We start from the raw sequence: 23483 nt of genomic DNA, 5'->3' as shown, positions 1-23483 counted from the left end.
GGGGGGGCAGTGCTCTTGTGCTCATGTTCTGCTTACTGGTGTCTCACAGAGCCAGTGTGATGTAGTGGTTAAGAGCAGTGGACTCGTAATCTTGTGAACTGGGTTCAATTCCCCGCTCCTCCACATGCAGCTGCTGCTTGGGCTAGTCACACTTCTCTGAAGTCTCTCAGCCTCACTCACCTCACAGGGTGTTCGTTGTGGGGAAGGAAGGGAAGGAGATTGTTAGCCACTTTGAGACTCCTTAGGGTAGTGATAAAGCGGGATATCAAATCCAAACTCCTCCTCCTCCTCCTCTTCTTCTTCTTCACCACAGGCTTCTGGCTGGCCACTGAGAGAACAGGATGCTGGACTAGATGGGCCACTGGCTTGATCCAGTAGGCTATTCTTTTGTTTTGCAGACCGAACAATACCCCTAACTCCAATCTCTTTTCCCGTAAATGTAAAGTCCAAGAACAGGCTTCCTCAACCTCGGCCATCCAGATGTCTTTGGCCTACAACTCCCATGATCCCTAGCTAGCAGGACCAGTGGTCAGGGATTATGGGAATTGTAGTCTCAAAACTACAAGGTTGAGGAAGCCTGCCCAAGAATATGTGACCTTTGACAGAAAAGAGTCCCCATCCCTCACCTACATCATGGTTCAAAGTAGGGCTTGTTAACCTTTCTGAGTTTATTGACACATCTACAAACAAGAGAAATTGCAGTGGTTACACAGAGTCTGCAACCATGGACATACAACAACCTTTTCTATTGGCCATGAAAGAATTCTTCTTTCAAGTCTAATTTCAATGTGGTGGAGGGAAATAAGAGCCTGGAAAGGCCTCTGAGCACATGTGTGCCCATGGGCAACCTGCTAGTAATCCCCAGTGAAGCCAGCGTGGTGTAGTAGTTAGTGCTGGCCTACAACCCGAAACACCAAATTCCCATGCAGCCATGAAAGCTCACTGGGTGATCTGGGGCCAGTCATTGCCTCTCAGCCTAACCTCACAGGATTAAATGAAGAGGGGAAGAACCATGCACACCACCTTAATTTGACCTTCTTCGGGAAAAGGTGGGATATAAATGCAAGAAATAAACAAACAAACGAACACTTGTGTTACTCTCAAAGGTGTATAGAGTATGGGCCAACAAGTGGCCTAAGTAAAGGGAGGCAAATAAACAGATCTTACCTTTCCCGGAAAGGCTAAAGTTAGAATGCAACAGTGTGTCCCAAGAACTTTAGTTAAAGAGTGTTTCTGAAAATGAGTTATTTGCAAGCCAGCTACCATCAAGGAAGAGAGTGATTTTTCTTCCCTTAATATTTTCTGTTCACACAGAATGAAAAGAAAATGAATAGAGACAGACAGCACTGAGACACAATTGGCAAGCGACAGCTTAAAAATAAAAACATGCAAGGCCATGATTATCCCAGCCATGATTGCTTCTCTGTCTCAGGCCAACAGGCTTCATTTGGCAGCTGCAAAACAAATAAACAAGCACATCCAACCAAGAACTCCTTGGTATTCTTCTTGGGCCTTTGTTTGTTTATCGGCTGGAGGAGTATTTGACAACTGCTCAATAGCCATGCAGAAAACAAATGCTTATGGGAAGCTTGTGAAAAATGTATGTGCAGGTGACACTGAAGCTTACATGATGACCTCTGTATCACTTGGACATATAGTCTAGAATAGACTACTGACATCCCTGCTTGCTTATATCGACAAGCTCTACTAGGTGCTCTGTAGTTACATGTATACTTTACTGCTTTTGCTTGTGTAATTAAAGTCTGCAAACATATTAGTTTCTCTTGTTATAATTAAATATAGGATGGATCAATTTGAAGACAGGAACTGGGACCGTCTGGGCACAGGTAGTACCCTAATAGTCCTATCGTGGCAGAAGTTAAACAGCATTTTTTAAATTGTGCAGCAAATACAAAATAGAACCAATTATGAACAATTACATATAATTATATACCTATAATGAACAACCACAGAACAATAACCAGTCTTCAGCAACCATGTTCCTTTCAGAGGTTTTAGACTACAACTCCCATCAGCCCCAGTCAAGCATGTCCACACTGACTGGGGATGATGGGAATTGTAGTTCAAAACACCTGGAGGGCACCAAGTTGCCAAATGATTATCTCTAAGTCAAGACATGGAACTTATAGCACACTCCAGTGCTTTAAAATTAATGATATTTTTTTAAGTAAGAAAAAGTGAAAGAACTTGTCAAAGTGGGGCAATGGGATAGAAGGACTGTTTTTTAATCAGCTTTCCCCAATCAGATGCATTCCAGGTGTTTCAGAGTACAATTCCACACAGCTCAGGTCATCTGGGGTTGATGTGAGTTGTATTCAAAAACATATGGAGAGCACCAAGTTGGGGAAGCCTAGTCTAGACTGACCCTTAATATAATAATAGGGTTACATCCTAACATGCCTTGCTTCTTATCCAAAATAATTCTTGCAGCAGCTCATATACTTGCTTAAACCCATCTATTATTTGCTGTCTTGCCTTGCCCTCAAATCCCATGTTATTTAACTCAGTGTTGCCAGTTTCCACAATGTGATCATAAACTACACCTTAAGCAACATTTTTAGCAGGCACAAGAGTAACACAAAGGCTGCCTTGCAAAAACACACTGAGACATGACTGGGACGGAATAGATCCCACAAGGGTAGTTTTCTAAATATGTAGCGATATGGCAGCTCTGAAGATGACAGTCTGTATAGGAGAATCACGCACATGGGGAAATGCAAGACAACTGTAACGGAGTTGGGAATCTGGATATGCACATGAACACACACACACACAAACCATTTCTGGAAATAGCAAATGCGAGATGTGTGTAGTGGGGACATAAGGCAGGACAGAGGAAGGACAAATATCTTCATTGGTCCCTTCCTGCACATAGACACCGACACACACCTGTGTTTTCATAAACACACAGCAGAATCCTCCCATTTTTAACCACAGCATAGCATGCCTCACAGTCACACACAACTTTCCTCCCTGATGTGGGCATACACTCCTCCCTTGCTTGGGCAGGATGGCATATCACTCCCTCACTATCTGCCCTGAGCACACTCAGTCCAAGAGGACAACTGGCAGGCAGGTAGTTTAATTCTTTATTGATAAGCAGGAATTTACAGTAGCTCCCGAGGTGCACTCAACATGTACACCTATGCTTCTGGTGGCTAGGTAGCTGGCACCTTTCCCTGGGCATGGTAAAGCCACAGGCTCTTTGCGAGCCCTTCATGGACTTCTCCTGAAGTCCAACTTCAGGACTTCAAAGTGCTAAATCACTTGTGATGTCAGGTTTACTGACTGGTGGGTGGCCTGCACATCAAATGTAGCCTGCAAGGCTAGATCTGAGAAGGATCTGGCCTGTGAAGTCATAAAGGTTCCCACTCCTAGTCTAAAATGTTGTCTATGGAGCACTGAAGAGTTCTGAACTGTTAAAATGAAGGATTTTTTTAGAATAAAAAACTAAATTTAAGTTTTTAAAGAATCCTATTTGGCTCTGCTTTAACAAAACCAAACCCAGAGCTCTTCAGAACTCTGCACATAGCATTCTAGACAGCCTCACATTGTAAGCTCTATTGAAGACCTATATAGCTTACTGGAGGACTCCAGTAATGACCAGAAATGACCAGGCTAGTGTGATGCCTTCAAGTTAATTTTTTTTAATGTAGAGGCAAGAATACACATCACTTGGCCACCTCTGAATTTCTTTAAAGTTAGAAAGATGGGAAAACCCACTCTTCCTGTAAGGGATTATTATTTAGGAAAGTGAATCCTTTTTACTTTCCCACCACCCCCGGACCTATTTGTCTACTATTTGGGAGACTTAATCCACACTATAGGGATTCTTGTGCCAGCAGATTTCATCCAGTTTGGCCCAAAGGGAAGTTATTGTGTTTAGATTCCCTGTTATAGCGCATGAGGAATCAGAGATTGTTTTATACAGAATAACTCATTAGCTGAATTCAGATTGGAAAAAGAACATAGAGTGGCTCAAAAACAGACCAGAATTGTGAATCTTGGGGCCCAAATGTTTTCATTTTTAACCAAGAGACGGCATCCTTTTACATTCTCTTTAAATGAAAGCTGAGGGAAAATAAAATATAGATCAAATGTTACATAATAGCACCTTCAGCTCTACAAAACAACACCCACTATTCACAGTGGCCTAATTTCTAATTAGGTAACCTCATGCCTCAGCACAGCACTAATTTATTCAGCTAAATTGGTAGCCGTAGATTGTGGACCCTTTGGTCAAGGACCCTTGTTGCTTGAGGCTGCAAGCCTAACCATATATATTTAGAAGCAAGTACTGTACCATTGAATTCAATGGAGCTTACTCCCAGCTAAGTGGGGTTAGAATTACAGTCCTGGTCTTATCTTACAGGAAGGTATTCACATGCTGAATAGTACCAATGGGGAGTGTAAACATATTTTTTCCTGTCCACAAAATTTCCCCCTCTTTCTTATACCCTTTGTTTCTACATTGGCATTTACAATCATGGGAAAAAGAAAGGGCATCTTCTTTGAATTCTGTAGTTTTCTGAAGACATAAAAACAATCTCCTGTTCTTTAGCAGGACTCAAAATTGGATAAATACAACCTCAGATGGACAACAACACATGACGTTTACGTCGAGTCACCGCCCAACTACGCTTCTGCTCCTGGTAAATTCCCCATTTCCTTTCCTTTCCTTCTTTTTGGGGGTGGGTGAGGAGGGACAATTTCCCTCTTCAAAAACCGACCCTTCCAGCATTTGGAAGGGGAAACTATATGGACCTCCCCTTCTTAGCCGAGGAGGAGGAGGAAGTTTCCGTGCCACTCTATCCCCCGAGTCACCGCCTCTCTCTATGGTTCCTCCCCCTCCCCCCCCTCTCCAGGTCCTCCGGCTTGTGCCTTACCCAGCGTGCACCGCGGCGGAAGAGAGTGACGACAATAACAAACAGCGGCGGCGAGGGCTGCGCGTAAAGCGAGCGGGGGGCCCTGCGAAGGAGCGCCCGGAATCCCCAGCTGTGTGGCTTCCCTTCCCCTCGCGCCTCCTCCGCGTCTCTCTCCCTCCCTGTTCCTGTCAGGGAGCCCCGCCGCCGCCGTCGCGTCCCCTCCCGCTCTTGTCCTCCGGGCGGCGGCGCCTGAGGTTGCCCTGTGGAGCCGCAGCGAAGGGGAGGAGGAGGAGGAGCTTCCGCGGCCGCCGGTCACCGGCGCGGGATGGTGCGCGGGGCCGCCCAGCTGTTGCTGCCGCTGGCGCCGCCGCTGCTGTTTGGCTCTCCTTCGGGTACGTCGGGAAAAGGGCGCGGTAGGGGAGCTAGGCGGCCGCGGCAGTTGCTGCTGTCGCCGGGGCGACTAAGGCCCGCCTTCCTTCTCCTCCCTTCGGCAGGGGAGGGGCGAGGACCCACTTTTCGTGGTGGGGGTGGGCGCACCCGCTTGCGAGGGCGGAGCCGCCTCCACCCCCTCAGTCGGGGTTGGGTGGGGGGGTTATCTCCGTCCGTGGTCTAAAGAACCTCGAGGTTTGGGGGCTGAGAGCTGGGGCTCTCCTCGTCTCCCTCTCCGCCTCCGGCCCGCGTAGCTCGGAAGGGGGACCGGCTCGTCCTGAAGTTAACTCCGAGGGGGGATGACTCAGCCCATCTGCGCTTCTCGCAGCCCTGCCCACAGCACCTTGTTGCGAAAAAGGAGGCAGCGTGCTCCGAGGGGGTGGCTGGGGTGGTTTTGTTTTCTTCTTTCCTCACCCAGGACAGCAGGCTTATTACCTAAAGCCTTAATTCGCACGGATGCTAGCGAAGGATTTCTAGTTTTTGGGGGTTTTTTTTGCTCCATCTCCTCCACACCCAACTTTTCCTCCCCCCCCCTCCTTTTGCGCTGAAGGCCCTGTGTGAATGCCAAGTCACATTGGGTCGGAATGGTCTTCTAAGTTAGGTGGGCTTGGCCCAAATTCACTGTGTGGGTGGGTGTCACTGACTGGGTGATATTCACACAAACCAGGCAATTGCCTCTTTGTAGGCTTCGCTTATGTTGTAGGTTTGAGCTTGTTGACAAAATACACATAAACATGCTGTTACAATATGAAATTGTTTGGGTCAATTAAATGGCTGTTTGTTAGATAAGCATAATAGAAAATTGTATTTCATTGACAACATCATGTATTTCATTGACACTGGGTCAGGTGAAAGTAGATTGGTTTAAGTGATATGTAGGTTATGCTGAACATGTTATGAAAAGTTGGTGTGGGGTAAATCACTGTAATCCTTTTTTTTAACATGAATACTACAAAAAGTGTTTAATTTTTCTACTGTGAAGTGAAAGCTATTGGAACATCTGTCAGTGTGAGTAGCATTGCAACTGCTTTTATTTTTAACTTCGGACACTGGCTTCTAACTTCAGACGCTGGCTTTGCAAACTTTGCTTCTATTTCTTTGTGTCCTTAAGTTTTGAAGCTTTAAGGTGCATTGTAGGTCTTTGCCAAATGTAGAATGTGAAGAATAATAGCCTTCCCAATCAGCGTTAACAGCAAGCAGAGCAATCCAACACCCACTCCTCTTTATGCTGGGTGGGGGTGTTCCTCTGCCCACCTCTTAGACCTTCTGCTGAGCAGGTGGCAAGCTGTCTGACTGCTGTTGCTCAGTGGTGTCAGGCCCAGTTGTTGTGTCCCCACTTTCCACTGTGTCCACTGAGAGTGGCAGGGCTTCCATTGTGGCAGTGGCTCCACTGCTCTGCAAAACCCCATTGGCAGGAGATGGGAGTTTGGATTGTACTCTTTAAATTTAGTTTTATGAACCTGTGAAGCATAGTGTGGTGTTCACATGAGTTCCAATGATTGGTGTTTCTTTTTGTGACACTGTGTTTAGTTGACAAAATATTTAAGTCATTGGCAGTGTGGACTTAATTTTTTATTTATTTAGAGAGTAATCATCTTCCTGTATATAGTATTAGATATTTATTTAAGTTTAAACCTACAGTAGGACTGGGCAATACCTGGTTTTGAGCACCATGATACATCCACCAGCTAAACATAGCAATATCATGATGTCTGAAATAAAGATGGAACTATGTAAAGGCAAATAGTCCTACAATGTATTTGGGAAATCAAGAATTTAATGTGAACTGTCATAAGAAAATTTCCCTGTCACAGTACTGTCTTAATGTAACATAGAACAGTACATAGCAGTTACATAACCAACTACTGCTGTAGTACTAGCAGTTAGTGAATCTTAGGTGTATTAATAGGGCAAGGGCTGCATTCAAGTATTTCTTGGATTTATTTATTTTTTAAGGGAAGGAACTTGCTTGTACCTATGTGCTTATAGTTTATTGATCAGACATTTTAGTCTAGCGCTTAGGTAGAAGGTATTTAATATGTTGGTATTAAAGTATTCCCATGATACAGGAACACACCAGACAATGATATAGCCTGCATGAAATTATGGTTTCACAGTTGTGCCATGCTATAGACTCCATTGGCCTCATAGTTTACATTAACTGTACTGATAGAGGGGTATAGGTATTATAGGTAAAGGTAAAGGGACCCCTGACCATTAGGTCCAGTCATGACCGACTCTGGGGTTGCGGCGCTCATCTCGCTTTATTGGCCAAGGGAGCCGGCATACAGCTTCTGGGTCATGTGGCCAGCATGACTAAGCTGCTTCTGGCGAACCAGAGCAGCGCACAGAAACACCGTTTACCTTCCCGCTGGAGCGGTACCTATTTATCTACTTGCACTTTGACGTGCTTTTTTTTTTTTATAATATTTTTATTTTTTCCATATAAACACAACACAACAAACAAACAAACAAAGACAAAAACAGAACAAAAAACATGTATCATTTCATATCCTAATTTCATATCCTATCTTCCCCGACTTCCTCATGCCTCCCCTTTCTGTATTCCAAATTCTTATCGATTGTTCAGCAAATCTTCCCTTATTTTAATTTCAATTTAGACTATTCTTCCTTATTCTCCTTGTCTTAACCATTGCTAATAGCAACCATTTACTTTCCAGTCCAACATCATTCTAACTTTCATTAACTTTGTAATATTTCTTTAAATAGTCCTTGAATTTATTCCATTCTTCTTGCGCTGCTTCTCTTCCCTGGTTTCGGATTCTGCTCGTCATTTCTGCTAAGCCCATGTAGTCTATCACCTTCATCTGCCATTCTTCCAGTGTGGGTAGTTCTTGCGTCTTCCAGTACTTCGCAATGAGTATTCTAGCTGCTGTTGTAGCATACATAAAGAAAGTTATATCCGTCTTTAACACCCCTTGGCCGACAATACCAAAGAGAAAGGCCTCTGATTTCTTGGGGAAAGTATATTTAAATACCTTTTTAAGTTCATTATAGATCATTTCCCAGAATGCCTTAATCTTCGGGCAAGTCCACCAAAGATGAAAAAATGTACCTTCAATTTCTTTACATTTCCAACATTTGTTGTCAGGCACATGGTAAATCTTTGCAAGCTTGACTGGGGTTATGTACCACCTATATATCATTTTCATAATGTTTTCTCTTAAGGCATTACATGCCGTAAATTTTATCCCGGTGGTCCACAACTTTTCCCAATCAGCAAACAAAATATTATGACCAATGTCCTGAGCCCATTTAATCATGACCGATTTAACCGTTTCATCTTGTGTATTCCATTTCAACAGCAAATTGTACATTTTGGACAAATTCTTAGTACTGGGTTCTAACAGTTCTATCTCCAATTTTGATTTTTCCACCTGGAAGCCAATTTTACTGTCCAGTCACTTTGACGTGCTTTTGAACTGCCAGGTTGGCAGGAGATAGGTATCATAGTTGTGAAGTATTTCACCTTAATTTGTGATGTACTTGTTTTTGAACAGCTCCAGGATATCATTATGAGAAGCTAATGCTCCATGTAAGGTGTATTCTCTACTGGTTTGATTCTCATTAGGAATCTTCAAGGATACCCTATGTGTGTCTCCTTTATGGGGGGGGGGTCTTGTTGAGCAACCCTACATATACTTTCCTGAGAGTAAATCCCAGCACAACACTGACTTCTAAGTAGATGTATAGGATTGCTCTACTGGTTTAATTTCAGTATGGATGGAGAGATGTTTTCATCCAACATGTATCTGTCTTGATCCATAACTGCTTTGGTGATTTTTAAAATAATGGTTATTATCTATGAAATTTCATGATGCTTACATTTTAAAGTTAAAATACGTTTACTGTTTGCAGTAGGAGAGTTTGGGATGACATGTAAATGAACAGTTAAAGAATTTAAACTCTGTTGGCATGAGGGACGGAAGAAATTGTATCCATAAGAATCCATGCAAATGTGAATTGTTACTTGACAGAATGCCTTATTTGTATAGTGTGGGTTTGCCAACTTTTTTTGACCACCAGGTGCGTTTGAATTTTAAGAGTTCTGGGGACACTAGTCACCAAATAGCTGCTAGTAATGCAAAATGGCTGCATGGCATAACACTAAATTAGAGAAACAGTGACCCCCCCAACAACCTTATGTTTACCATGGGAAGTCAGCTATGTCCTGCTGGTCCTTATTGTTGAGATTGTACAATATCAATTTTACACACACACTGATAGTGTTGTTTTCTAATAGAAATGGGAGCATTCCTCAGTACCAGGAAAAATATACAAGGTGGCCACACCATACTGGACATTTTGCCTCATAATTTTCTTTCTAGGAGGGCTAGATACTTACTTTACTTACTTTCTATAGTGAATTAGCATTCCAAACTCTCCTCACAACAGTTTTGCATATAGGTTGTTGTCTGCAAAATGCAGGCAAAGATCACAGATGATAATGTTGTGACTTGCTTGAGGTCAATGAATACATATTCATAGCCTAGTCACAATTTTGAATTTAGTTTCCCAGCTCCAGTCTTATGCATTCACCCACGTCCCCCCTGTCTAACAACACTATTTTTATGGAATCTATGCAGTTTTTTGTGTTCCACACAGCAAAGCAATATTCATAGCACATTTCATATTTTACTGTTGGGGGTAATGAAATTCCTGGGCTCCAGCTCTTAAAAATACTTTGGTGCCTAGGATTTTTCCAGTTTTCTTTGAGTTTTTCTTGCTTCTGTTTAGACACGCCCTTGGTAAGAATGGTACAGACACTGTCCTGGACCACACAACATAATACTTACTGAAACTGCCCAAATGTGGGCTCTGAGAGAGGAGTATGCAGTTGTTTTTCTTCTCCTTTTTGCTGCTGTCCTGTGTTGAGCTAAGCCATGGTTTGTCATCAAACCAGGATTTGTGAGTTACACTCTCTCCTTGCTAACCACAAGCTGTAACCAATATTTTGTTTTTTTGTTTTTATTTCACTTATGAATCACTCCCATAAGGAATCCTTGGAGGACCTTATTGCTTATTTTCCTTCCTTGTAAAAAATGTCTCTTCTAGCCATTTTGTCCTTTTACCTGTTTTCAACCTGTAAGAGTACCCCTTGATCTTGCTTCTTGGCTAAGTTTGCTCAGAAGCACTTGAATAGTGTATAAAAAGCTCTGTGGACGTTCCAGGTACATAAAATTTAGCTGATTACCCCAATGTACATACTTGTGACACTCTGAAATAAAAGTGGCAAGTTAGAAGCTCTTTGAAGAAGCCATGCTGACTTGTCTTCAACAAGGCTTATGCTTTTAGGTGTTTTAATGTCCTAGCTTTAATCATGCTTTCTTCTAATTACGTAGAACGTCACTTAGGCCTACTGGTCTGTAATTTGCTAGATTCCCATTAAATACTGGCATTAATTACACTGATAGCCTTCTAACCCTCTGATTCTGATTTTAATAAGTTGGATTCTTTGTGAAATTTTGGCACTTTTCACATTTGAGTTTGTAAAGAAGTCTTGGCTCTGGCATAGACAAACTCGGCCCTCCAGATGTTTTGGGACTACAACTCCCATCATCCCTGACCTCTGGTCCTGTTAGCTAGGGATGATGGGAGTTGTAGTCCCAAAACATCTGGAGGGCCAAGTTTGTCTATGCCTGTCTTGGATGAATGCTATCTTGCTCCAGTGATCTGTTAAACTTCTAATGTGACATTTAGCTTTATAATGAGATTGCTTAGCACCTTTATTTGGCATGGCTCTTTCTTCCCCAAAAGGAGTGGTTTGACTGTGGAACTCTCATTAGCATTTTTTACAATGAAAACTAGTGGAAACAACACATTTTGTTTTGCTGCAGTCTCCAATCTTCTTACAGTAGTTCTTTCACCCATTTGCTATCCAAGGTTCTTACTGCCTCTTTACTGGTTTCCTGCACTTAATATCTTAACTTAAGTGCTTGTGGTTGGTTTTTTTTAATACCCTTGTTCATCTTTTTTGCTTGCTTCAACTTGTATTTGCCACAGTAAGCAGTCTGGTTAATTTACCTCTTTTGAACAGTGCTTCCATTTTTCTAAAAAAGACTCGTTGCAGTTTACGGTGTTCTTGACATTTAACCACATAGTCTCTTGGATTTGTTCCTTTCCTATCCTTTCTATTTTATGTACTTATTTTATTGGATTTTTATTAAAGTGGTTTGAATAACCTCCAAGCTTTCTGGGACGATCTGGGCCTTCGTTATATCTCCAAACCAAGTTACTTTAAACAAATCATCTCCCATTTAGAGGGCTGCCTCTTCTGAAATGAAGTATAACTGTGCTGGACTTGCTAGACAGTTTTCTGCTCATGTGTGTGTTGAATATGATAGAGTTGTAATTTCTTGGCAACACATCCTTGATCTGATTCAGGGCACTGCTCAGGATTCAGGCCCCATCTACACTATACATTTAAAACATACTACTTTAAATAGTCCCAAAGAATCTTGGGAAGAGTAGTTTGTTAAGGGTGCTGAGAGTTGCTAGGAGACCCCATTCGCTTCCCAAAGCTACACTTTCAGTGGTTTAACGCTGGATGCTTCTTCCCAGGGAACTCTGGGAACCGATGGAAATGAGTTGGGTGGAATGTGGTTGAAGGAGAGAGAAACTTGTTTGATTGGATGCAACTCAAAGACTCCAAGCAACGTTCATAATAAACCTGTAATCTGATTATGTTTGGATGTGCCCTGATTTTTTTGTTCATCTCAGTATCATCATCAGAACTTAGGGCAAGAATATATAGTATTTGTACTGCATTTCAAACGAAGCCTCTCAAAGTATATTGCACTTGTTTTTCTTCCCACAGTGGTTCTGATAGGATGACAACTAAGGTCTCTGCTTTGTTCAGTTGTAAATAACAAAGCCTGGTCACTGGTGGTAATTTAGTCTCTCCTCCGGGCAACTAGACAGGGAAGCGTTTGTAAATTGCAGAAGAGTTGCTTTTTCTCCTTCTCCTTCTTAAAATCATAGAACTGTAGAGTTGGACCCCAAGGGCCATCTAGCCCCAACCCCTGCAATGCAGAAATCTTTTGTCCAATGTGGAGCTCAAACCCATGGAGCTGAGATTAAGAGTTGCATGCTCTACTGACTGAGCTATCCCACTATATACCAAATTACTATCATAGATATGTGGTGGTATTCATGAGTCTGAGTTTTCTGTTTCAGCTTAGATGAAATTGTTGTGTTCATGCCGTACAGAAATAATTTAAATGAGGTTTTTCAGAATTAATCAGTCTCACATTTCTTTTCTCTACAATCACCTAGTTTTCCCCACCTAATGTTTATTGTAAACCTTCTATGGCAATTTTGTTTTTTGTTCTGTTTAGTACAAAGTATACAATTGCCATGAAAAAAGTGCTTTAATAGTAGTTTTTGAAGTGCAGCATTGTCGTGAACATTTGAATAGTCATTGTTAACTTGCTTCCTGTTGCACAAATATTCACCCTTCATTCTCTCTCACCCCCCATTACTTTTTAGGTCTTTGATGCTCTGTGTTTAATAGAAACTTCATTCTCTTGCCAAAGTCAAATGAGGAAAATAGGTGGTTTTGCAACCCAGCTGTTAAAGACTGTGGAACCTCCATGCAGTGCCTGAAGGTAACTGTTTCATCCCAGAGAGCAAACATTTCAAGTTTAAACTCCTAACAAATTATTTGCTACAGGTTTTTTGGTTTTTTTTGAGAATTTGGTTCTAAGTGATTGGTGTCATCATAAACAAATTAAAGTTGCCGGGTTTTGCTCTTTTAATTAATATATTATAATGATTCCTCCTGACCATCCAGGCATTGAAGTAATTCTAGCAGTTATGTAAGCAATTCCCTAAAGTCTTAAAAATATAGCCTATCTGGGTACAGAACCTTTGTTGCCAGTGATGGTTGGGGCTAGAGGTGAAAGTGAGTGAAGCAATAAATGTACAGATTACCTTTATACAGTAGGCTAGTAAAGCAGCCTGTTTCCTAGTTCCTTTGCAAAAATTCATGAAAAAGTATGTGTGAAAAAATTTGAATTCTCAGGATGTTACGGAGTGTCAGTCTCCTAGGGTACCACACACATGGGGTTGTATCCAGTGTTAGTCCTCCTCTAGAGAAGACTCATTGAAATGGGTGGATGAGACCAGCTTGGGTATGTTAATTTCAGTGGGTCTACTCTGAAATAATGTCACCTGCATGTCCCAGGAGGACATACAATTATTGGGATCTGAGTTAGTTCTTGTGTTTAGGATTTTTTTCGGGGGAGGGCATGCATGCAAGAGATGGTTGAAAGAGGCAGAATAGACTACTAATACAGTGATACCCTGTATCATGTTACCATAATACCTTGGTTACTAATAGCCATGGGGTGGTCACTGACACAGTTGCTTCTGACCTCCCCCAAAATGTCGCAAAGCAAATCAACCCCTGCTAAAGGCTACCACATATACATATGCTGTCATGGAATGATTCTCTTATGTCCTTGGAACTGCTGCAGCATCAGTTCATAGCTATATGTTAGGATTTCCTACTATGAATGTGCCTCAAGTGTTGACACTGAAAACCTTTAAATTGAAAATAATTTTTATGTGTTATTATTAAGCTGATATTTGGGTTTCTTTTCAGCTTTTAAATAATAATCACAGAGTTGAAGCTATAAACTTCTGGATCCTAAAGAAGTCACCATGAAGTTATATGTGTTTCTGGTCAACACTGGAACCACCCTTACCTTTGACACAGAACTTGCCGTACAGAAGTAAGTAAATCCTTCTGGTCTTCTGTGAGGAGTCTGTTGCTGGAATGTTCGTAGCAAAGTCATTTCTTGATTCACAGTATATGTTTTGTTTGGGAGTGAGAGTTAAAGCAAAACTGCTATTAGAATGAACCTTTAGTGTTCCAGCTTTTCTGAAACATTTAGAGAATTTAATAAATACTCTCTTATTAATGTGGTTTTTGTGCCATTACATGAACCTTGCTGGAGCTCACCCCCTTCGTCCTTGTTTGAGATCCTTCCTCCTTTGCCAGTCACTCTAAATTAAGAGAGCTTGTGCTGGATATATGGCATGGTCACTGCAGCAGGGCCAACTTAAGTTGCCTGTTCTGTCCTTAAACAGTTGGGATGGTTTCTCTTATAAAATGCCATTAGTGATGGATTGACAAAGGGCAGTTGCTACTCCTAGCTTCTATCATTGTCCTAGTGTAGGAAGTAACAGTTTAATAACTGAACTTTGGCATTATCTATATTAAGTCTTTAACATTTAGAGTACTCTGTAAATGTATAATTCTTAAGGATCTGTGGAAGATACTGAAACTTTTTTTTGTCATTTTAATCAGTGTGGCAGACCTTAAACAAGCTATCCAAACTAAATACAAGATCGCTATTCAACATCAAGTATTGGTTGTCAATGGAGGAGAGTGTATGGCAGTTGACAGGAAAGTCTGTAGTTATAGTGCTGGAACGGTAAATATTCACTTCTCTTTCCATTATTTCATTTTTTTAAAAAAAGTCTGGAAGGAGAAGAAAGTAATACTTCTTATCTTAACACAGGATACAAACCCAATTTTTCTCTTCAACAAAGAAATGATCTTGTGTGAACGTCCTCCAGCTATTCCAAAAACAACATTTTCAGCAGAAAATGAGATGGAATTAAAAGTGGAAGAATCTCTTATGATGCCTGCAGTTTTTCACACAGTAGCTTCACGGACACAGCTTGCTGTGGTAAGCAATTTCAGACCCTTTAACAATTGGGCTGTGTTAAAGCATTGAGCACTCAGTAAACTCTCTCAAATTGAAGCTAGCTGAACATGTTGCTGCTTTCATGGTACAAAGTTTTACTTTTGGTAATCTTCTGTTTCATTTTGTGGGGATGGAATAGTATCTTTTGGATTTTGACATACTGGATTAATCCAGGAGTCTGTAAATAAGTTTTGAAATGTCCTCTGTTTGTAGGAGGTTAGAAGTAATGATAAAGAGGGCTGGTATGGTATGACAGGGTGAACTGGTGTGGAATAAGGAAGGGATTGTGGCATGAAACAGAAATGTGTGATCCCATAGACTGTTTTAGAACTTTTTAGAATCTTGGTAAATGCCCAGAAAACATTGCATTTGCACCTACCTTTAGTAGTACCATTTTCTCTTGAGAATTTTTCACAATTAAATTTTCTTTGAACGGAAGACCACCAACATGTTTGCAATAAAAGTGGTATTTCTGAGGCAAATGCACTTTATGCTATTTATGGAAGTGCAAATAGATATGTGTGTTGCATGAAAACTACATGGGTTTTCATAACTTTCTGTAAAATGCTTTGAGGCTTTTTTTAAAGTTGGCATATAAATCTTACGGAATAAATATGATTACAATTAGGTATTTTAGATGGTTTGTTAAGAACAGATTTCATTTTGCCTTGATTGGGTGGATAAATCCTTTGATACTGCATCAAAAAGTGGTCAGCCAGATGTTTCAAAGAATAATAATAATAATAATAATAATTTATTATTTGTACACCGCCCATCTGGCTGGGTTTCCCCAGCCACTCTGGGCGGCTTCCATAGAAACCAAAAATACACTAAAATATCACAGATTAAAAACTTCCCTGAACAGGGCTGCCTTAAGATGTCTTCTGAATGTCAGGTAGTTATTTATCGCTTTGACATCTGATGGGAGGGCGTTCCACAGGGCAGGCACCACTACCGAGAAGGCCCTCTGCCTGGTTCCCTGTAGCTTTGCTTCTCGCAATGAGGGAACCGCCAGAAGGCCCTCGGCGCTGGACCTCAGCATCCGGGCAGAACGATGGGGGTGGAGACGCTCCTTCAGGTATACTGGGCCGAGGCCGTTTAGGGCTTTAAAGGTCAACACCAGCACTTTGAATTGTGCTCGGAAACGTACTGGGAGCCAATGTAGGTCTTTCAAGACCGGTGTTATGTGGTCTCGGCGGCCGCCCCCAGTCACCAGTCTAGCTGCCGCATTCTGGATTAGTTGTAGTTTCCGAGTCACCTTCAAAGGTAGCCCCACGTAGAGCGCATTGCAGTAGTCCAAGCGGGAGATAACCAGAGCATGCACCACTCTGGCGAGACAGTCCGCGGGCAGGTAGGGTCTCAGCCTGCGTACCAGGTGGAGTTGGTAGACAGCTGCCCTGGACACAGAATTGACCTGCGCCTCCATGGACAGCTGTGAGTCCAAAATGACTCCCAGGCTGCGCACCTGGTCCTTCAGGGGCACAGTTGCCTTATTCAGGACCAGGGAGTCCTCCACACCAGCCCGCCCCCTGTCCCCCAAAAACAGTACTTCTGTCTTGTCAGGATTCAACCTCAATCCATTAGCCGCCATCCATCCTCCAACTGCCTCCAGACACTCACACAGGACCTTCACCGCCTTCACTGGTTCTGATTTGAAAGAGAGGTAGAGCTGGGTATCATCTGCATATTGATGGACACCCAGTCCAAACCCCCTGATGATCTCTCCCAGTGGCTTCATATAGATGTTAAAAAGCATGGGGGAGAGGACGGAACCCTGAGGCACCCCACAAGTGAGGGCCCAGGGGTCTGAACACTCATCCCCCACCACCACTTTCTGAACACGGCCCAGGAGGAAGGAGCAAAACCACTGCATAACAGTGCCCCCAGCTCCCAGCCCCTCTAGACGGTCCAGAAGGATGTTATGGTCGATTGTATCAAAGGCCGCTGAGAGATCCAGCAGAACTAGGAAACAACAAAGAAGCTTAACAAGTAGCATGTGATGGACAAGGGTGATTTGATAGCTCAGTTTCTGCAGAAGATTCCAGGTTAAATGTGTGGCATCTTCAGTTAAAAGATCACCTATCAGGAGTTTGGGAAAACACTTTCTGAAATCCTGGGTAGCCTCTCCAAGTCAAAGTAACTACTGGGTTAGATGGACAAATAGTCTGGTGGAGTTTCCTATGCTCCTTCATAGCCATATCATGTTTCTCCCTAACAGCTAGTAATCAAAGTTATGCTACCTCTGAATAAAGCAATTTGTCCTGCCTGCATTTATTTAACCCTAGCATTCATGATATTCTGTGACAATGAATTTCATAAACGTCATTTACTATAGGAAAATGTACTTCTTCTTGCTACTTTGTCCTGAGCCTGCTGCTGGTCACCTTCATTCAGTGACCCTGAGCTCTTTGAAAAGAGGATAATTTATCATATTTAATGAAGTTAGTTGGTTTTATTTCCAAAAATTTTATGCCACCAACATCAGGGGGGAAAAATATCGCGATCAACAGAATGAAGTGAATAAAATTTCATTCGTAAAACAAATACAAAATATATTACAGGTCAGTATATCTGACTAATACATCAATTGATGAATACATCAACATCGGTGGATCACCCCTTGGACAGAAGTGAATAGATTTTGACAGATGCCTAAATTCCAATGTAATAGGTGCCTATCTGATGTTGGCTGGAAGTGCATTCCAAGGGACAGGTGCTTACCCAGAACTAACATCATAGCAGGAGTCAAACTTAGTTTATTGACCCTTATCCAGCTCACTTCAGCACCGCCACACCTGATTCACATGGTATGGAAAAATAGTACTGGGTGTTGTTGATGTACTGATGAGGGCCAATCAGAGAGGATCTTGGGAGTTTTACACAGCCTGGAAGTATGTAGGAAGTGCTTATTGGCACCTAGCCAGGACTTGGGAATAAAAAAGCTGGAGCATAAGCTGGAGGAGATTTTTCTCTTGCTCTTGCTAGGTGCTTTCTTGCATATTAACAAAACATGCAGTGCCTATGTGTTGGCTGGCTTTGGAAACTGCACAGCATATCACCTTGTTAGTTAAAAAAGGCAGACGAGTGATCTGCAGGGGGTGAGGCATTTGAGCCTGTGTTGTTCTGAGCCTTCCAGGACAACTACTCTCACTCAGATTCCTTTTGCAGGGCCTTCTACTGCACATCTTGTCTTTGCACCAGTGAATCATTTTCCTACTAAGGAATATCTAATAAATGCTTTTAGTGTTTCATATATCTTAACTTGAAAATATCAGAGTTTTTTGCATCATGTTTTGCAACAAGTTGATATGTATGTCTGGAGCGCTAACACGTTAATGTTTATGTTGTTTTTGTACAGGAAATGTATGAGATTGCCAAGAAACTTTGTTCCTTCTGTGAAGGCCTAGTCCATGATGAACATCTTCAGCACCAAGGCTGGGCTGCCATAATGGCAAATTTGGAAGATTGCACATATTCTTACCAAAAGCTGCTTTTCAAGTTTGAAAATGCATATTCAAGTTACCTGCAGTCCATAGATGATATTAAGCTGAAACTTACACAGTAGGTTTGCCATTAGACTCCTCAATAAGAAGCTACCTCTGCATAGTCGCTTTACTGAAAACTAAGGTTTTATGGCGTTTTTTTACATTTACAGTAAATTAAATTTAATCCAGTTCCAGTGTCTTTGCACTAATTGAAATAATAAATAGTGCTAATGGTATTATTTATAGAAGTTTAATTTTGGAGTTAAGGCTATAACCCCAAACTTAAATCTCACTGAATTCTTACTTTTGAGTAGATATGTACTGGGATTGCACTGTAAAAAAAATGTAAGTTTTCCTAACCTTTTTTTCTTCAACACTCCAATGCAAGACTGTGACTGGCTCATGGACACCCAGGGAGCTTCACAGTTAAGGAGTAGTCCAACACTCGAACCATCACACTACACTGGCTCATCTGAAACCGTTTGCTAAATAGTGTTGCGCATGCATGCGTAAAAGTTTTAGCTCTAGTAAAAAATAATCCTATTCAAGAATTCAGGAATTGAATCCATGGAGTACCCCACATGGTTGTATGTGCCAGCCCTGCCCCTTCCCTGCTGCCCTTTCTGAAAGGGGCTTGTAAGCACATTCAGCTGACCCCAGTTACAGAGGGTTCTCAGTCACATGGGAAACTGTACCCACATTCAGCTGGAGGCAGTTACAGTTCCCCGTCAGACTTTCCTTCATAATGTTGGATGGTTGAGTGGAGAGAGCAGGGTCACTGCTCCATGGATACAATTAATAAACATCCGAATAAGGCTCAAGTCATAGTCCAATTCAGAATAGGTTTGAATATTTAATTTTATAAGGAAGCATTTCTTAATTAGAAAAAGTTGAAGACTTGAGTATTAAATTGTATTGAGTACACCTTTGAGAGCATATTTTTGAATTATGTTTGCCACTGTACCTCAGTTTCTTTGTATTTAATAGATTTTGTGTGTGTTCTTTTCTCAAGCTTAGGGGCTGCTGTTTCGATAATGGCCAAGATCCCACTCTTGGAAAGCTTAACCAGACACAGTTACCGGGAATGTTTAGAACGACTAGATTCTTCTGCTGAACGTGGTGGGACGGAAAGTGAAGACACTGAGAATGAGAAGTCAGCTGAAGTGGCATTTTCTCCTGACATGCTTAAAATGAACAAACAATCGCTGTTAGCATCATTTTGCAAATCGGTAGAGCACGCAATCCCAGATGGCACATCCTCCGAAAAAGTGGATGAAAACAGCCAAGCCAGTCAAAATCCTTCTGTTCAGGACAGTGATGCTTCAGTGGAACTTAAGGAGACTGATCTGCCTTCTTTCAATGTCTCACTTTTAGACTGGATAAATGTTCAAGATAGACCTAATGATGTTGAATCCTTGGTCAGAAAATGTTTTGATTCCATGAGCAGAGTAAGTTAACGCTTCAAATAATGCCATTGGGTTCTCTTCTAATATTTTTGCGTTCTGGCTTTCCAGCTTGCTACAAGTTTAAGCATTCTTCATAGAAATACAGTGAGATGTTCTTACCAGGAGTTATGAATCAGATTTTAATAATAGTTGTACAATCCTCTTTCTTACTCCTACATTGCATGATGATCTTGCTGTGGTTTGTGGTTGTGGTTTGAGCGAGGTTCCCACTGTTCATGAACGATATTGTTTTCACTCTAACATGGTCACTCCCTATGGGAATTGTAATGAACAAATATCCTTTTCCTTGTATCAGCAGCCAATCATCTTCTGAGAGGCTAGGTGTGGCTACTTGCTGCTATTGTCATTGTTAAAAAATGGAAATGAGCCTTGGGTCCACTTCAGAATAGACTAAGTTGTCACAATATGCCCATGATGTTAAGTCTGAAATATATTTCAAGACTCTTTTATGGGAAAATAGGCTCTCCCATTGTTAGCATTTCTTTTTTTAAAAAGTAGCATGGGGTCAGAATAGAAACTTGTGGGATACCTTAGGCATTAAGCAAGTGTCCCCAGGACTACCTTCTGAAACCTTCCATCTAGGAAGGACTGGAGCCACTGCAAAATGGTCCTACTCCATCTAGCAGTCCATAAGCACTTTGTAGGTGATGGTATCTGAAACTTCTAAGAGGTCTGCTAGAACCAACAGGGATAGTACTTTCTCTATTTAGTTCCCAGCAAAGATCATCCACCAAGGTGACCAGAGTAGTCTTCTTCCTGAAACCAGATTGAAATGGAATTGTTTCAGAGGGAGCCCACTTCAACTTGGACAAGTCCCAAATCTCTCATAATCTGTCCAATTCAGTTTAGATTCATCTGAACAAATCACATACCTGATGGATACATGGTACATGGGCTTGAAAGCTTTAGAGGCCTGATTTAAGAAAAAAAGACCAAAAAGAAGCACATTTTGGAGACTTTTTTTGTTCAAATGAAACAAGCTGCAATCCTGTGCACACTTTTTTGGGAGTAAGCTCCAGTGAGCATAGTGAGACTTGCTTCCAAGTAAACATGCATTTGGATTGTGTTGTTAATCAGAATGTTTAAGGAACTAATTAGAGACGACATTTTCATCTGCAGTTTAAAATCTTTCAAGCTTTTGGTTTCTAAAGTTACATATGTGAAATTATCTTTCCATGATGCATTGATAGTAATTTTTCACTAAAAGTGGTTATTCATGCCAACTGCCTTTTTGTTTTTCAGCTCGATCCAAGGATTATTCAGCCCTTTTTGGCAGACTGTCGACAAACAATTGCCAAATTAGATAATCAGAACATGAAAGCCATTAAGGGACTTGAGGACAGGCTTTATGCATTGGACCAGATGATAGCTAGCTGTAGCAGACTGGTAAATGAACAAAAAGAACTTGCTCAGGTAATGACTTTCAGTTTTTATGTGAGTGGCAGGTGGATGATACTGTTTCCCAAGGCTACTGTATTTCCCCCCCAATAATGTCACTATTTTTAAAGTATAACAATTTTATAATTTAGTATTAAGCCCTAGATTAGTGCAACCCAGGCTAGGAAATGTGCTGTATTTTATCAGAACATGCATTTGGAAGCTAGCCTTCTGATGCAAGACACAGCTGTCTTTTGAAAGGTGATGAAGAGGGTGGAGCAGAGCTGGCTGTGCCTTTAGGCAAACTGAGGTGGCTGCCTCAGGTGGCAGAAGCCCCAAAGGCAGAGCCCCGTAGTTGCCCTGCCACATCTATGCTGATGCAGTGGTACCTCTGGATACACACATCTCAGGTCACATATCCTTCAGGATGCGAACATGGCAAACCCGGAAGTATTTTTCCAGGTTTCGCCGCACGTGCATGTGCAGAAGCGGTCCCTCCGGTTGTGGAAACCTTGGGATCTGACCCGAGCTTTGGAACGGATCCCGTCCACAACCAGAGGTACCACTGTATTGGCTAAAATAACATGAGATCTTGGGAGTGTGCAAGATCTCACGTGATTTCAGTGAGATCTCCCCCAAAATATGTGTCAGTGTCAGGGCTGGCAGAGAAGCGGCAGTGAGAGAAGCTAGGCAGGTAAAGGTGGTACTTCTTGTTTCACCTTAAGCAGCAAAACGGGTCTCGACAGCTCGGGTGGAGGCAGAACAACTCCAGGCACTCGTGAATGAGACAGATTTTGTAGGCCAGTTCCAGTCTTTATTCAGGCCTGCTTGGGGACCAAACCAGCTCTAGCCACGAGAGAGAGAAACCGGGGTGGGGATGGGTTACACTCTTGATTTTGTTAGATCTCTTGATGGCCTTTGATACACACCACTGTGTGTTTAGGATCACCACTGTGGGTTTAGGAGTAGGGAGTGCTGTTTGCAGAAGGTAGCATTGGGTGATGCCTTTCAGTCCCCTGGGAGTTCCATGGTGCTATTCAGTTTAAGGGGCCAGTGGGATCAAATGCCATTAGGAAGTATTATAGCACAGCTCTATTTCTCCGTAACATCTGAATCAAGAGGTGCTGTGGAAGTCCTGAAACAGTTCCTGGATTGAGGGACAGCAAACTGAAATGAAACACCAGCAAAGATAGAGGCCCTGTGTGTGAGTGGATACTGGATCTGAAAACTGGTCCGTTGCCTCTTCTGGATGGGGCTGCACTTCCTCTGAATGAACAGGTGCATAATGTGGGGGGGTTGATCCTTGATCCAGCATTGCCAATGGAAGCACAAGCATCTAGAAATGCCTTTTACCAGTTTCAGCTAATAACGCCAGCTGCAGCCATTTCTGGACAAGGGTAGTTTGGTGACAGTGGTACACACAATGGTACTATTAGATCTATAGTCCACTTTAAATGGGGCTGTCCTTAAATTTCATCTAGAGTTGCTGCTAGTACAAAAAGACTGTTGCATGGTAGCTTTTCGAGGCAACGTATAAAGCTTCTGTTGAAAGTATTGCTCTGGCTGCCGATTTGCTACTGAGCTACATTCAAGTTCTTATTACTGGTGTAAAAAGCCTATACAGTTCTGGACAAGGGTATATGAGAAGTCACCTCTTCCTCCTGTATCCTAGTCACTGAGATTTGTGGATAAAGATCTCTTGATGGTACCATGTGCCCCTCCTGTAAAGCATGCTGTGGCGCCAGTTCTCTGCATTTCTCTTTCTTGGAAGTCAAGCAGGCTCCAGCACTGTTGCCATTATTTATTTTGTTTATTTTGTGTCCTTCACCCTAAGTTCCCAGGGCAGGTTACAATATTATAGCACAATTGGGATTCGAGTTTCTCACTCCCATAACCCCCACCTCTGTTGCTCCTGCAGCAACTGTAATTAATTGCTCGCTTTAAGCTACCTGATTTTACTCTTTGATAAACATTTCTCTGCCACAGTGACCCTGACCTCAAAGCAGAGAGAACGATTGGCTGTGAACGATTGGATCCTGTTTGTGGAACTGAGATCCATTAATAATGCTGACAATATTATTTTAATTTTCCACATTGCTGTGT

At 42.0% G+C, this 23483-nt stretch overlaps 1 protein-coding gene across 5 annotated transcripts in view; it reads left to right on the top strand.

The window, feature by feature from the left end:
• Nucleotides 1-4855: 4855 nt before the first annotated feature.
• Nucleotides 4856-23483, top strand: part of RB1CC1 (RB1 inducible coiled-coil 1) — a 49084-nt gene continuing 30456 nt past the window's right edge. For 4 of the 5 annotated variants that reach the window (XM_083622832.1, XM_083622831.1, XM_083622830.1 and 1 more), the window contains exons 1-8: nt 4856-5278; nt 12825-12943; nt 13942-14071; nt 14650-14776; nt 14864-15034; nt 18411-18613; nt 19550-19985; nt 21246-21416. In XM_083622832.1, the coding sequence (XP_083478958.1) occupies nt 14001-14071; nt 14650-14776; nt 14864-15034; nt 18411-18613; nt 19550-19985; nt 21246-21416 (1179 nt within the window). In that variant the 5' untranslated portion in view covers nt 4856-5278; nt 12825-12943; nt 13942-14000. Of the gene's footprint in view, nt 5279-5500; nt 6324-12824; nt 12944-13941; nt 14072-14649; nt 14777-14863; nt 15035-18410; nt 18614-19549; nt 19986-21245; nt 21417-23483 lie in introns of those variants that run through there. The other variant, XM_083622829.1, reaches the window with a different exon arrangement.

This window comes from Podarcis filfolensis, assembly GCF_964270895.1.
Source record: "Podarcis filfolensis genome assembly, chromosome: 7".
Classification (NCBI taxonomy): Eukaryota; Metazoa; Chordata; class Lepidosauria; order Squamata; family Lacertidae; genus Podarcis; species Podarcis filfolensis.
This window is presented reverse-complemented; position numbering and strand designations above follow the sequence as displayed.